Source organism: Corella eumyota, chromosome 2, assembly GCF_963082875.1.
Source record: "Corella eumyota chromosome 2, kaCorEumy4.1, whole genome shotgun sequence".
Taxonomy (NCBI): Eukaryota; Metazoa; Chordata; class Ascidiacea; order Phlebobranchia; family Corellidae; genus Corella; species Corella eumyota.
Window position 1 is genome coordinate 5,528,233 of NC_137491.1, and position 14,505 is coordinate 5,542,737.

General features: G+C 32.2%; 4 protein-coding genes across 4 annotated transcripts; all 4 read left to right on the forward strand.

Annotated features, from left to right (window-relative positions):
* The first annotated feature begins 1,942 nt into the window (after positions 1-1,942).
* On the forward strand, positions 1,943-4,525 carry LOC145742240 (uncharacterized). The gene has a single exon (XM_082560023.1). The coding sequence runs from the start codon at positions 1,943-1,945 to the stop codon at positions 4,523-4,525; it is 2,583 nt and encodes an 860-aa protein (XP_082416149.1).
* LOC145742940 (G-patch domain and KOW motifs-containing protein-like) lies at positions 4,447-5,912 on the forward strand. The gene has a single exon (XM_082560784.1). The coding sequence runs from the start codon at positions 5,285-5,287 to the stop codon at positions 5,687-5,689; it is 405 nt and encodes a 134-aa protein (XP_082416910.1). The 5' UTR covers positions 4,447-5,284; the 3' UTR covers positions 5,690-5,912.
* On the forward strand, positions 4,542-5,087 carry LOC145742241 (uncharacterized). Its single transcript, XM_082560024.1, has one exon. It carries the CDS (start codon positions 4,542-4,544, stop codon positions 5,085-5,087), a length of 546 nt encoding a protein of 181 aa, XP_082416150.1.
* A 1,944-nt stretch (positions 5,913-7,856) lies between the features above and the next one.
* On the forward strand, positions 7,857-13,728 carry LOC145741939 (uncharacterized). The gene is made up of 8 exons (XM_082559637.1): positions 7,857-8,049; positions 9,458-9,516; positions 9,666-9,809; positions 10,068-10,264; positions 10,373-10,561; positions 10,729-10,848; positions 10,976-11,284; positions 11,421-13,728. Exons 1-8 carry the CDS (start codon positions 7,960-7,962, stop codon positions 11,801-11,803), a joined length of 1,491 nt encoding a protein of 496 aa, XP_082415763.1. The 5' UTR covers positions 7,857-7,959; the 3' UTR covers positions 11,804-13,728.
* Positions 13,729-14,505: the final 777 nt, after the last annotated feature.

The window sequence follows — 14,505 nt, forward strand, 5'->3', positions numbered from 1 at the left end:
AAATTCATTAAATAAAAATACGAACTACAGCATTTTGAGCAAACGTTGTACACTATTTTTTAAATACAAACGTTTTTTAAGCTTTTATGGCAACCGTTAACTCTAAATACTCTTTCAACAATACCCTATGTAAACAGTAGAACCTTTTAGGATAAGCCAAGTTCATCCAACGTGGCTTTATTTTAAATCGCAACCTTGCTAAAAAAAATAGTAAGCGTTCTATTGTTTGTTGAGCGTGACAATAAACACCTTTTATGAAATGCAGGGTAACATAATGCTTAGGTTTAGTTATAAAACCAAATTTGTTCAGATTTTTTACAAATAATACATGATTCATTGACTAAGAAAGTTGTCCTTGGCTTTACCTGTTATTCTACTATACCTAACCTAGCTCTAGTACGTTGACATTACAACCAGGCAGCCAACACAGTCGTTAGGCGTTTATTAAATATTAAATAAGCGTCTAAAATTTCCTTTTTTTTAAATGCGGTACACCAGGAAGTTATTTACCCTTTCTAAATGAGTATTGCATGATCGATGTTTCTGTTACATTATTTGTCACACTTCTATGAAATATGTATTATTATAAAACATAATACTGTGTTAAATTAGGTTTTCTACTTAAATCTTTTGCAGAAAGTATTTTTTAATACTGGGTCTTAAACCCTAAAAATATATTTATTTTCGATTAACACAACTGCTTTCGACTTTATACGCATTAAAAGCACAACTGCTTTCGATTTTTCAATCTCTTCTTTCAAATTTCTAATTAACTATAGGTATTTTTCTTATACATATTATGACTTAGCTTTCCTGTCAATTCTATTTAAAATGTTCTATTAGAAATTGTCAGCCTATGCACGTATTTTGTGATATTTTTTTTGTCCCAATTTTTGGTTTTTGTCAATTTTTACGCATCAATAAACTTGATAAATGAGAGAATAGACCTGAATCAGACTTAGAGCTGTTTCGGCATATTTTGTTTAATGCAAGGCCAAATGTTAACAAGCAAGATTAAAGTAACGCGTTCTTAAAATTACAACAATTTATTAGAAACAAAGTTTAAGTTCCGTTGCCAATTTGAACTTTTTTGCAATTGTTTATTTCGTTTTACACTACCTAAATAAAATCTAATTTATTTTCTGTTTTAATATTACACAATACTATTATTTTTTAATAAATTATTTACAGTTTTTATAAAAAAATGTTTTTACTTGTATACTGAATATACAATTTTACTTCTTACAAAATGTTAAAGATTTAAATCTTTTATTTTCTCATTAATTTTAAATACAATTTCACACTCGGTTGGACACCATTAGCCGCTATTGTGGGCTTCTTTTGGATCGCCTTATCGCCTAGTCATATCAAGTTTTTCCCTTTTTTCCAGCGTTCTTAGTCACGTGATTTGTGTTTCGCTTTTTTTGTCTTTATTTGTATCGTAACTTGGAATAATTTTGGAATTCTACTTTTAGTACGTCATATATTTAGAATACGATTCGCCCTGTTCTAACAATTCATAAATGGTCTTTAGTTAGTTTTTGTTAAAAGTAATATTGAATTGTAAGTGTTAAGCCAGTATTGTTTTTGTTAATTGTTTTTCTTGTGTACTGAATATTGAATACATTGTAGAGTATTTCAATTGTTGTATCAGTCGAGTTAGACAGTTGCAGTTCTGGGCCCATTATCGGTTTTATTTTTATATTAACTGAGATCAATCTGTGATCAAGGGGCGTATTTTATTCTCCGATCAACCTATTGTTGGTCACGTGGGGTATAGTTAGACAAACCCTACATTTATTTATGAATTGTATGACATTTGGTCATATCATTGAGTTAGTATAGTTAGTTAGATTTGTAGATTGTTTGACTTAAGATCAAGTTTGGATTTATAAATTGGGATATATAATTTGGAAAGGATTTTTTGGATTTACATATAAGAATGAATTTGGAACCAAGTACCAGCGGTCAAGCTTCGACATCGAAGCCCGTCGAAGAACCCAGTGTCGATCCGAAGTCTGCCCGAAAAAATGCTTTGGCAAATTTTACTCGAATTGAAAACCAGCTCCTTAAAGAAATCAATGCTCAAAAGGAGGCAAAGCTGGTCACTGGATGCAAAGCAGTTTTCGACACCGCCTACGATAAATGTTTATCGGCGTGCAACGAATTCTTGGCTGTTCAAGCTGAAGTTGAAAAGCCAAAGGCACAGGCCAAAATTGATGAAGTTAAAAGCCGATATGCGACAATGAACGAAAGGTATCAAAGTTTTCTATCTTTGTGTGTAACCTCTGCTTCACCAACACATGGAGCTCCCTCAGTAATTGGGTCCCGCCATTCTGGATCTGTTAGCTCGCAAAGAAGCAGAGGTAGCGTCGAGGCGCTTAAAGTTCAAGCCGAACAAGTTCAAAAGGAAGCTGAATTAAGTCTTCGGCAGCTTGAAATTCAAAAGCAACAAGAAGAAGAAGAAGCAGAAGAAGAAGTCCGCGAAGCTGAAGCCAAGGCTCGTGAGGCCGAAGCTAGGGCTCGTGAGGCCGAAGCTAGGGCTCGTCGGAAAAAGCGCACTGCGGCCCTTAAAAGCATGGGCGCACAAATTGAGCTTGAAAAGGAAGTAACCAGGGCTCAATCCAAAGTTCTTGAAGCCGAAGCCGAGTTAGAGGGTAGCGTTTTTGGGTCTGACGGATTCGTAGAAAGGCCATCAATTTCGCTTCGACAATTCGCTTCACCAGCTGCTTTGGGGATTGATCAAGCCATTAACAGCTTATCACCCAAACGGAGTGACCCGACCCCTATCTTAGTTACCGAAACGGGGCCGGTGTATGATTCCACGCCTATTGTCAAAGAAACCCAGCAAAGTGTGCCCCGTAGCCAATATTTGCCAAGCTACTTAGCGCAAGACGCCACCTTGCCAAGAATTACGATTGACAATTTTAATGGCGACATTTTAGAATATGATTCTTTCATCATGCAGTTTGATGAATTTATAGATTGTAAAATATCGGATGACGGCGCCAAATTGCAGTTTTTGTTGAAGTATTGCACTGGCGAGGCGTTTGAGGCAATTAAAGGTTGCAAAGTTATTCGTAACCGAACAGAGGCTTACAGAGAAGCGAGATCACGACTTGGTGAAAAGTTTCGTGCCAGTGATCTTATCATGGAGGCGGCAATGGAAACCATACTAATTGGGCCTCCCATTTCTGAGTCAGATTCCGATGCTTGGAATAAATTGGCAGACAGCATGTACTACTGCAGCTGTACCTTAAATGCGGGAGGCTATGAGTCCGAATTAAACAGCCGTGAGACAATAAGCAAAATCTATCGACGATTGCCCGAACAAGTGCGGCGTGATTTTATAAAAATTTCAAAAGATAGAGAAAGAACCGGTAGGAAAACAACCTTCGATGATTTGTTACAGTTCGTAAGGGAGTTGGCCCGATCATCAAGGCATTACTACCAGCGCATTCATTTTGAGCAATGCGATAAAAAATTTTCCGACATGAAAGGGAGGCGATTTCAATCGAAATCAAATCGGCCTGCCAGCAAGAGCTTTAACGTGAAGGAGAAAAGTTCGGCGCCATTATCATTTGTATGCTGTCCTTTGTGTAGGAATGGACACCAGCTGTGGCGTTGCGAAATCTTTAAAATGAAAACGTCGATCGATCGATATAATTTCGTGAAAAATAAAAAGTTGTGTTTCAATTGCTTAAGAGAAGGCCACATGAATAACAATTGTCCGACAACAATGGCCTGCAAAACATGTAGCAAAAAACATCACACTTTGCTTCATTACAACAAACCACAACCGAATGAAAACTTAAACGCACCTACAAATAATGAGAACGCCGAAGAAAGAGCTGTCACCGCCTGCGGTACACAAAAAAGTAAAAATGTAAAACGGTTCAAGGTGCTTCCAGTAAAGGTTTGGGGCAGCGACCCAAACAAAATCGTCCAAACTTATGCATTTTTGGACGACGGTTCCGACACAAGTATGTGTACTAAAACGTTAGCCAATCAATTGGGGCTTAACAAAATCGACCGCCATGTACAGCTATTTACAGCAAATTCACTTACCGAATATGATACCATTGTTGGAGGTATGCATATTCAAGGCATTAATGAAATCGAGTCATTTAATGTAGACGAGCTTATTGTTTTAAACGACCTGGTTGATGTAAGTGAAAGTATACCCACTAAAGATGTAGCAAACCGCTACGCGCATCTTAATGATCTCACGTTTCCGAGACTTAAGAACGCAAAAATTGAATTGCTTCTTGGTAACAATGTACATGAAGCCTTTAGGTTGAAGGAGCAACGTGTGGGTAAACCTGGTCAGCCATTTGGCCTGCATACAGCGCTTGGCTGGACATTATTTGGTTCTGACTACTCTAATAGGTCAGATAACAATGCACGAAAAATCAATTTTCTACATAGCCTAGATGGCATTGACGCTTCTTGTAGAATATTGGTCAACTCGTTTAATCAAGACTTTAAGGATTTAAACGACGTTCAACGCCATAATAGAGGATAAAAGGGCTTTGGGAATAATGAAATCGACCGTTAAAAAGGTTGACGGTCATTACCAAATTGAATTACCGTGGAAGGACGATCTTGCAAGACCGTCGAATAATCGGAAAATGGCTGAACGAAGGCTTCAGTACTTAAAGAAGAAATTGCAAGCTAACCCTGAACTTTTTTCCAGGTATAGGGATAAGGTTACTGAATATGTAAATAGTGGCCATGCCACAATGATTTTAGATGGTGAAATTAGGAATTTAAGTAACTTTAAATATTATATACCTCACCATTTTACAGGGCCTAAATTTCGTATTGTTTTTGATTGTGCTGCTAAACATTTAGGCCTATCTCTTAATGACTATTTGTTACAGGGGCCTGATTTAACTAATAATCTGGTTGGCGTGCTTTTGCGCTTTCGCCAGGAAAAAATCGCTTTAGTTGCAGATATAAAGGGCATGTTTCACCAGGTGTTCGTTGATCCCAATGATCGGGATGCCTTTAGGTTCTTGTGGTGGCCAGAAAACGACCTGTCGCGAACTCCGGTTGAGAAGATGAGGCTGCACAAGAAATTTTAAAGGAGTCTGCTCACTACTTAGAAAAAAAGGAAGAGTTAGAAGATTCTGAAAACCAATTTGAAAATCTTGCGGTTCCACTTCTTTTAAAAAATAAAGTGCCAGAGGGTTTTGAATCAGATGACAAACTTGACGTTTCAATACGCCCAGATCAAGCTTCATTAGGTGACTATGAGGATATACCAATAGAGGCTTTTGGTATGGCTATGTTACGTGGTATGGGCTGGGATCCTAAGATTGGTATCGGAAGAACCTTTAAACAAAATACCAAAGTTTTGGAGGCAAATCTTAGACCCAAAGGCCTTGGTTTAGGCGCAGAAGCAACCAATAAATCGAAATTAAACAAGGCTACCACGAATAATAAAAACGAAGAAGTTTTGGAAATTAAAGTTGGTGCATTTGTGTTAGTTGAATCCGGGAGGCACAAACGAAAGTATGGAGTAATTGAAGGCCTAGATGTAGATAATGCACAATGTATTGTCAAACTAACTCTTGAAAATAAGTCCTCTACAATTGGGGAGTATCCATTCGATCCATTCGATCCATTCGATCCATTCGATCCATTCGATCCATTCGATCCATTCGATCTATTCGATCCCGTATAGTTTATAGGTACCGCGTATTTTGTGATATTTTTTTTGTCCAACCTATGATTTTTGTCAATTTTTACGCATCAATAAACTTGACAAATGAGAGAATAGACCTGAATCGGACTTGGAGCTGTTTCGGCATATTTTGTTTAATGCAAGGCCAAATGTTAACAAGCAAGATTAAAGTAACGCGTTCTTAAAATTACAACAATTTATTAGAAACAAAGTTTAAGTTCCGTTGCCAATTTGAACTTTTTTGCAATTGTTTATTTCGTTTTACACTACCTAAATAAAATCTAATTTATTTTCTGTTTTAATATTACACAATACTATTATTTTTTAATAAATTATTTACAGTTTTTATAAAAAAATGTTTTTACTTGTATACTGAATATACAATTTTACTTCTTACAAAATGTTAAAGATTTAAATCTTTTTTGCTTACCTAAGCTTTAAAAAAGGGAACCTAATTGTTTCTTCAATAAAACTTAAACAATGGCTGGATAAGAAGAATTACAAGTAGGCCTATTTTTAGCAGTTACTAAGTTTCAAAAACAAAAAACACAATTTTACTAACAAAAATCAAAGCTTATTTGTTTTAAAACAATTTCAATAAAACATAACAATTACTGTTCTATAGCAGCAAAATGGGTTGGGGCCATTCTTACGGATATCAATTTTACTGAGGTTATTATACTTTCTTCATCCGCATAATGTATTTATTGAACTAACGAAAAACTATCACCTTTTCATTTTTCTTAAAATAACCTACAGCAGTATAACAGAATAATGTGGCTAAAAATACTTCTATAAAGAATCAACACATGGTTCGCAGCCACCCGTCACTGATTATGCTATCCGCGTGGGATCATTACGTCCGGGATGCTTTATTTGTATAGTAAAGAATGAACTTAATTAGAAACAGGCTTTGTTATAATGTATAGAACTTGGTATAGAACTTGCCTTTGTCCGTTACCCCCTTTATCCTTTTACAAAGAGTGTTGTTTATTATTCTGTTACAAAAACGATTCATAATAAGACTTTCTTGTGACTTAATTTTTTCTTACTTTATCGTTGTGTGGTCGAATTCTCCAACTAAAATATTTCATGTAAACGGTATTGTTTTATCTAGATATATAATTTGTTTTGCCAGAGTGTTCACTGACAAAAATTCTTTTGTGTAATTTAAATATTTAATTTAAAAAGTTTAACATCGTTTGTAAATATAAAAATCTACATTAGATCAAGTTTTTTGTTTTGATTTATTACAAATTGTAAAAAAATAATATATTTTTTGCAAATTTCTGTTTAACAATTGGAAGTCTATACAAAAAAACCCAAGTTGCCTAAATGTATCTTATTTCTACAATAAAAAACGTTTTAGTAGCGCGCTAAATAAATGTTACAAAAATTTACGTGACAAAAATAAAACATGCTTAATTTTATTTTCTTTGATTTAAGTTATAACCGTGTTAATGGACATGAACAATACGAGTTTTAGTTTTTGTTTAGTTGTTTATTTGCAATCAATTTTATATTTTTATTTTTTTAATAAAGGCTTTATAAAATAACCAACTGCTTGATGAAAATCAGTCAATCCGCCAGATGGTGTATAGTTACATGTAACAAAATGTATGTTTATCCGGACAACGAAAACAACACTAAACGCTACTCAATCGATGAGTTTTAAGCAAGTGTTCCAGTCAGCAAAGTAAGATGTATTTATTTTGTGAAAAAAGGTCTTATTAGATTCCTAGGTGTCCACGACTATAAATATGGAATAACGACGTTTTCACAAACTATGATACTGATTTGCGCAAATGTAGAACAGTTCGTTCTGTCATATGTATCAAATATTTTAAGTTAAGTTTAGAAAATCTGTAATCAGAAATACGTTTTTTTAGCATGGTGTAGCGAAACCTGGTTAGCTTATGAGTAGTGCAAGCTAAATACAAATTTGCCGCGAGTACAGGATATGTCATATGATTAGGATGCAATTAAATAAATTAACAAACAACAATATAAATCATTTATTTTTATTTAACATTTTTAAACTACAATCAAGATTCGTTTATTAATTTATGTTTTACTACCTACTTGCTATAGGTTATTATAAAAAAAATTAATTTGTTGAAATACATAACTATAAAATATGTATAATAAATTATGTTTTAACAGAAGAAAAATAAGTGTTTGTTTCTAAATTTTCTAAAAAATGTGGAAAGATTTAAGAACCTAGGTCTGTATTTTACTACTGGGTACTGTCATCTCATCACTATAGGAAAATGAAAAATTTGAAGTTTATCACTTTGATCTTAGTATTCTTGTTGGTTTTCGTGTTACAGAATGTTGCATGTTTACAACTAAGAACAAAGGTAGGAAAACTATTTTAAGTGTTGATGTAATTTAAAATTTTTAAATGTAGTTTTAAAAATATTAAGTCTTTTTGAAAGCTTTAATAATTCAAAGAACAGTGTTAAAGGTTAATTTTTATAATAAAAATTGTATAGGCCTATAGAGGCTATCATTAGTTATTGTATTATGTTGCTATTTTTTTAATGTGGTTATTTATCATTGAAACCATTTATCTTTTTCGTTTTTATTTTGGTATACAGTACAATTCATTATGTAGGTTTTTTTTAAACTTTTTTGTAAGCATTTCTTACCAGTTAAGATAAGCGCAATAATTAAAAAAAAACAATCAAAAGTTTTAACAATTTTTTAAGTGCATTTCTGTTATATATTTATTAATTATGTGAATATAATTTTTGCCAAACAAAGAAATTTTTATTTAAGTTTAAAAAAGTTTTTGTAAGTTTGATTACTCATTTTTATTCTGATATAATTTTGATATTGTAGTGTGGAGATAATATTATAGATGTTGGAATAATAGTGAATTTGTTATCGCTATTGTGTTCACCAGGCCATAACGTTTGTTTCTATTGTGTGCTTTGTTAGGCAGGTATATATAAAATTAACACTGGCATCTGGTAAGGTAGGTTGTGGTTCAAACGTAGATTCCAATAAAAAATAAAATGCATTGTTTTTCTTCCAATTTTTTTTGTTTGAAATATATAAATTTGTTCTGATTTAAAAAAAATTTTTAATTTGCATAGTTTTTGTATAGGGCTACAAACACAAATAAAATTTTGTACTTTAGTGCCCACGCCTACTCAAAGTAAGGCTTGCTTAGAAATGTTATTGAGAGGTTCGCAAACAATAAACTGGCGTTTGGAATCCCCCTAGTTAAAGGAAACATGTTAATAATTTTTACCTTAGTAGTTAAAATTGCACTGGTATATATAGGAGTAACAATTAAATATTTTCGTATGTGTTTATAAAAAAATGTTGCAATTTTTTTTAAGAAACACAGTAATTATTGGTATTTTGATCTAGTACTAGGTAATAAATATATATGTACTTGGTTTGTTTTCGTACGTGCACCTATAAGTTAAATATTAACCAGTAAGTTCCAGTAAGCGAATGTTTTAGTTTCTTTTTATTCTCATGACCCTGATTACTTGCCTAGCGGCTCGTATTTCACTTGTTTAAATTTTTATTATTTCCTGCGTGATTCATCAGCATTTGTCAATGTCGACCTTAGTTTAATACCCTCTCTGATGCTTTAATTAAAATGTCATTAAAAAGATGTTTTATTAACATTTCAGTTCAAAACTAAAACTGTTAAAACTTGCACCTATGTAAATTTGTATGTATAGCCTATAGAACAAAAATATTACCAATTTTTTTTTAACTAAAATACATTATTATTATTTTTTCAAGATGCACCGGAATACTCTTAAGACAAAAGTTGATAACGATAACTTTAACTGCTCAGTAGGGTAAGCTTATTTATTTTGCAAAACAATTTTATATTTTAAAATCTTGTGAACTCTTTGTCTAAAATTATTGAAAATTTAAGATTTTTTCAACTATTCGAAAAAACTATGAAACAGGTATTATAAAACATATAAAGGTATGTTTTTTAAAGATATTACAAGGATGAAGCTGGCTTTCAATGTTGCCCTTGCCAAAACTGTGGGCAATATGGCTTTGAAATAGATAAATTTTTCAGACAATCTTGTTCTAAGAAACCAAACAATGAAGATCCTTTGTTATGTGGAGTTCGCTCACCGTGAGTATGCTTTACTTTGCATAAACTTTCCTTACTAGAAGTCCTATATTTTATTTATCTTAAAAAAAGTTTTAGAAGTTGCCTAACCTTATTTTTTGTTGAGCTCGAGAAAAATTTTTTATTCTGTAAAATATAGTTTTTCAATAACATTTTATTTTTAAATAGCAATTCACCCTAGTCTTTCCTCTTTTTGGAGTTTTTTTAGATTTAAAATTTATTGTTGTTTAAATATTTGTCAAATTAATGTTACCATACCAGAACAACTGACCCTCTGTGTTTGTCGTTTACTGAAATTCAAAAACAACGGGATAACCTTGAAACTACAACAACACAAACAACAACACAAATAACAACACAAACAACTACAGAAACAACAACAGAAACAACTACAGAAACAACTACAGAAACAACTACCGAAACAACAACAGAAACAACAACAGAATCAGAAACAACTTGTAAGTAAAAAGAGATCTTAAAAATAAAACTTAATTAAACTAATATTCTTTTTTTTGGCAATTAGTTAAACTAAAATAGTGCTGATAATAATTTTTTTGTTTTTATAGCCGAAATTCTTAAAATCGCAGTTCCTGTATGCATTGGTTTTATATTTTTTTTTGGCTGCATAGTGTTTTACAAGTATTCCAAGTTAAGTTTGAGTAAAGCTAAAAAAAGCATGGAAGCATGGATAAATAGAAAGAAGAATAAAGAAGATACAAAGACTCAGACTGGTCAGACAACAGGACCACCTGGGGGTAACTTCTTCAAATTAGAAATAATTTTTTGTTTGATTTTTAAGAAAAATCAATTTTTTAGCGGAGTGATTAAAAAAAAATCTAATAAAAAAAAAAAATAAAATAACTTTAAAATTTTGCCATAGAAGGAACTAATATGTTTTAAAATTAGTTTTTTATATTTACAGAAGAAGATGGAAAACTGTTATCTCCGAACCGAGAAGTGGGCAGAAATGATGAGGTATTGGAAAGCATTGTAACACAACCCACTCCAAATGAGTCGAAATGCGATGATCCTAACAGTTTTGGTTAGTTTTTTTGTGTAATGTTTTTAAGCTAATTTCAAAAAAATTTTAAATCTTTATTTTTACTGTCTATCACAATTTTTTGTTGAGATCTGCTGCAAATTAAAGGTTTTATTTATTTTTTTCTAAGATGGGGGACCACATGAAATTATTTCTTCCATACCTCCTTCTTATACGGAGGCAAATCCTAACTTAAACAACCCGATAAATCCTAACCCTGGTAACACTCCACCAAACGTTACAATTCATGGCTCTGTACGTGGAGGCAAAATTTATTTGGGCCCTGTCAATAATAATTACTATTTTTCACATGGTCCTTCTAATCCACCCCAGCCAGAAGATTCTCCATCGTTTTATCATTCACATGTTCCACCAGTTCGCAGCTTTTCGAACGATAGTAGTCACAGTAGTAGTGACACTAGGCCAAGTTTTTCTCGAGGTAAAGTTGTGAACTTAAAAATTGTGGCCTACAAAATATTTATTTAGAGAAGATTTTCTGTTATAACAAATTTTGTTTAGTTTTACTTTTAATTTAAATTAAATTACTTTAAATCAAAAATGTTTTTTAATTTTAGCTAACTCAAGAGTAAGAGACCCTAGTCTTAGAGTGGAAGAAGTTCGACAACCTGACAGAAGAGATCGGGCTTATGATTGCGACCAAGATCAAAAAGATGCAATGTTGAAACACACCAACCATCGACTTTCCTCCGACAGATCCTCCTCGGAATTTTCAGAGGAAATGTTGGAATTAAAAAGGTTGTCCTCTAATACTACACATCCTCACATGCTGCACCAAGTGTCTGTGCATGCTGAGTCGGATAGATCCTCCAGAGCAGACACTTCTCCTGTTCAAGTATCCGATGATGATGCTGACATTTATTCTGGTGGTGCGTCTTCGAATACCTTAGACCTTTGCAGACCGCCAAATGACTCATTTAAAAAATCCCATAAATCATGATCCGATTTAAAATTTAACAAAAACTTATTTTGGCCCAGCAAAATTCCTATTAAAAATTTTGCTATAAAGTTAAGAAATGGCAGCCAATAAGTAGGTTTTTGGAACATTTTTGAAACACTTTAAAAGAATTATCAATTCTAGCGTCAAAATATTATTTTGTTAAAAGTATCAACGAGGATTTTACAAACGTAAAAATCCATTATTTCATGTTTATGCAAACTAGCTTAAACTTGTCTTGGAGTGAAACTGAGTTGTGCCTCAGGCTGTAAATTTTTTTTGGTTTTCTACGACGTCAAGTGTGCGAGATAATATCGCCTATACGTTTGTTTCATTAACAACACGTTTTCGAAAAAAGCAGAACCGTCTACGCTTGAGCTGCGATAAAATACGACTTTAAACGCTTAAACGATACGAATGCCGTGTTTGACGTCACTCAGTCACAAGACTATAACCACGTGGTTTACGAGGACGTCGTACTTTACATACAACTAAGTGTACTTGTCACTTTACTTAGGTTTGGTAACACGCGTTTAAGGATAAGGGCTTTAGGCTTTAATATTGTATTGGATCTAAGCGTTCAGTTATAATAGCATTACATCACCTTAAAATATAACAATAACTTCGCTGTGCTATTGAATAAAATAAAAGTTAAACTTGCAAATTCTATTTTTAAATCTGTTTTTCTTATGACCGCATTGGCAAAACAAGCCTGTCTAGGATCACTCGGTAGTGGCGTGATGCTTAGATTTTTAAACTTAAATATTTTTAGAAATTTCAATAACAAAACACCTTTTTTGTTGGAACACATTGTGATTGATTAAAACATTAAATATTTTTAGAAATTTCAATAACAAAACACCTTTTTTTGTTGGAACACATTGTGATTGATTAAAACATTGTATGTGATGTTACTGTGCCCTTAAATAATTTTATAAATTTGGCCGTTTTTGCTCTAATATTTAAAAAAAATTAATCTTAAACTTTATTTTCGTTGTTTTTTAAGACTTCTAGCTTTTGCGTACATTTCGTGTGACGTCACGTTTCATAAAACCTTTCAAATCGCGTCGTTAATTTTATTTACAAAGTGGGTTGGCGGTTCTAAAATACAATAGTTGCTGGTTGTTTTGACATTGGCCAGACCGTTTATTTTTTACTTCTGTAAATGCAAATGTATTTCTAGAAGTATTTAATGAAACGGTTTTTGGTGTTACTTTTAGTTGGTTGAGTAATCAGAGAAAAGTCTAAACGGGGATTTCTTAGCATTTTTTAAATTTTTGGTCGGCGTGCGTTTTTTTGCATTTTAGGTCAGCTTCGATTTTTATTGGTAAATAGTACACCTACAATTACCAGTAACTATACCGTTGTTGCATCTGTTTATTTGTTCTAATTTTTAGACTCAAAATAAAGTGCCGTATAACATCTTGTTTTTCAATGTGGACCAGTATTGTGGTGTTGTTAATTTTAAATCATTACATCATTGTTGATATCTTTGTTTAATCTTTCAACGAAGTGGCCTGAAAAAAATGTCGCTGGCGATGCGTTACTTGATACAAAATTTTTAAATCTAATTTTTTTTTAATTTACGTTTTTATATACATTATCAATTCTTTTTCTATTGTTCTATTTTGTTGATTGAGTTTTTTAAAAGTTCATTGTTTAGAGTACATTTTTTATTACTGTAAAATTGCAAAATTAATTTTTTACAGTTGTTTGGAGAGATTTGGCCATTTTTGTTATGTTACCGTTGCGGTTTTCAAAAAATAAATTACAATGCACAACTAAGCCTGTTTGCGCATTAAACATCAACCTTTATTATAATACTACAGTTTCTTCGTATTTTGTATTGGTTAAGTACAATCGTGTCACTAGTTCAACGACTTTTCGTTCTTTGTTATTTCCTATATGATTTGTAAATAAATTCTACCACTCAATTGGGCTAATAAAATTAACGTCAGCTATTTAGGTACAAAACAAATATTTAATATGTAAATTAAGGATTGGAGTTTTGCGAAATGTTTGTTGTTTAAAATTGCTAGTTTAAATAAACTTCAAGATTTAAAACTGTTTTGGTAAATAACTTTACCGAAAACATAATTTTAAAAACTAATTTTTAATCATATTTAACAATTTTTTATAACTATTTTTTGATTAATTGCTTTGCGGCCACATAAAGTTTAACAAAAGTAGATCTTAGGTTATGGTTTTATTATTCACCGACTTTCCTTATTAACATTTCGCATATATATCTAATATAAAACCGCAAACTACATATTAAAACAAAAACTGTGACCTTTCTTTAACTCAAGACTTTTCACCGAGTTGAACTTCGTGGATCGTGATTCATCGTGTGGTTTACATATACGTTTTCCAATAACCTTGTTGCGGGCACTGATTGCTATTTAGGACCATTTTTATTAGCGGACAAGTAATAATAGGCAATCACGAATATTTTTAATAATTTTATTTTAAACATGTTATGCTGTCAATTAAAATTGAATTGTAAAAAACTAAGATAAAACAATAATTAAATGATTTAATTTCCCGACAGATTTAATATACTAAAATTCCCGACAGCTTTAATATACATTGTTAAACGTTTAAACAATGACGTATTGTAACGCCCGATCTAAAAAAATTAATATTTAACGAACATGTATATATACTTTATGTTAAAATTTTACGTTCTAAACGTAAAGATGCCT

Bases quoted from the DNA above. Each gene is read 5' to 3' on its own strand.
- LOC145742240 (XM_082560023.1), top strand. From the start codon at position 1,943: ATGAATTTGGAACCAAGTACCAGCGGTCAAGCTTCGACATCGAAGCCC.
- LOC145742241 (XM_082560024.1), top strand. From the start codon at position 4,542: ATGAAATCGACCGTTAAAAAGGTTGACGGTCATTACCAAATTGAATTA.
- LOC145742940 (XM_082560784.1), top strand. From the start codon at position 5,285: ATGGCTATGTTACGTGGTATGGGCTGGGATCCTAAGATTGGTATCGGA.
- LOC145741939 (XM_082559637.1), top strand. From the start codon at position 7,960: ATGAAAAATTTGAAGTTTATCACTTTGATCTTAGTATTCTTGTTGGTT. The intron at 9,517-9,665 runs GTAAGCTTATTT...TGTTTTTTAAAG, and splicing joins AACTTTAACTGCTCAGTAGG to ATATTACAAGGATGAAGCTG. The intron at 10,265-10,372 runs GTAAGTAAAAAG...TTGTTTTTATAG, and splicing joins AACAGAATCAGAAACAACTT to CCGAAATTCTTAAAATCGCA.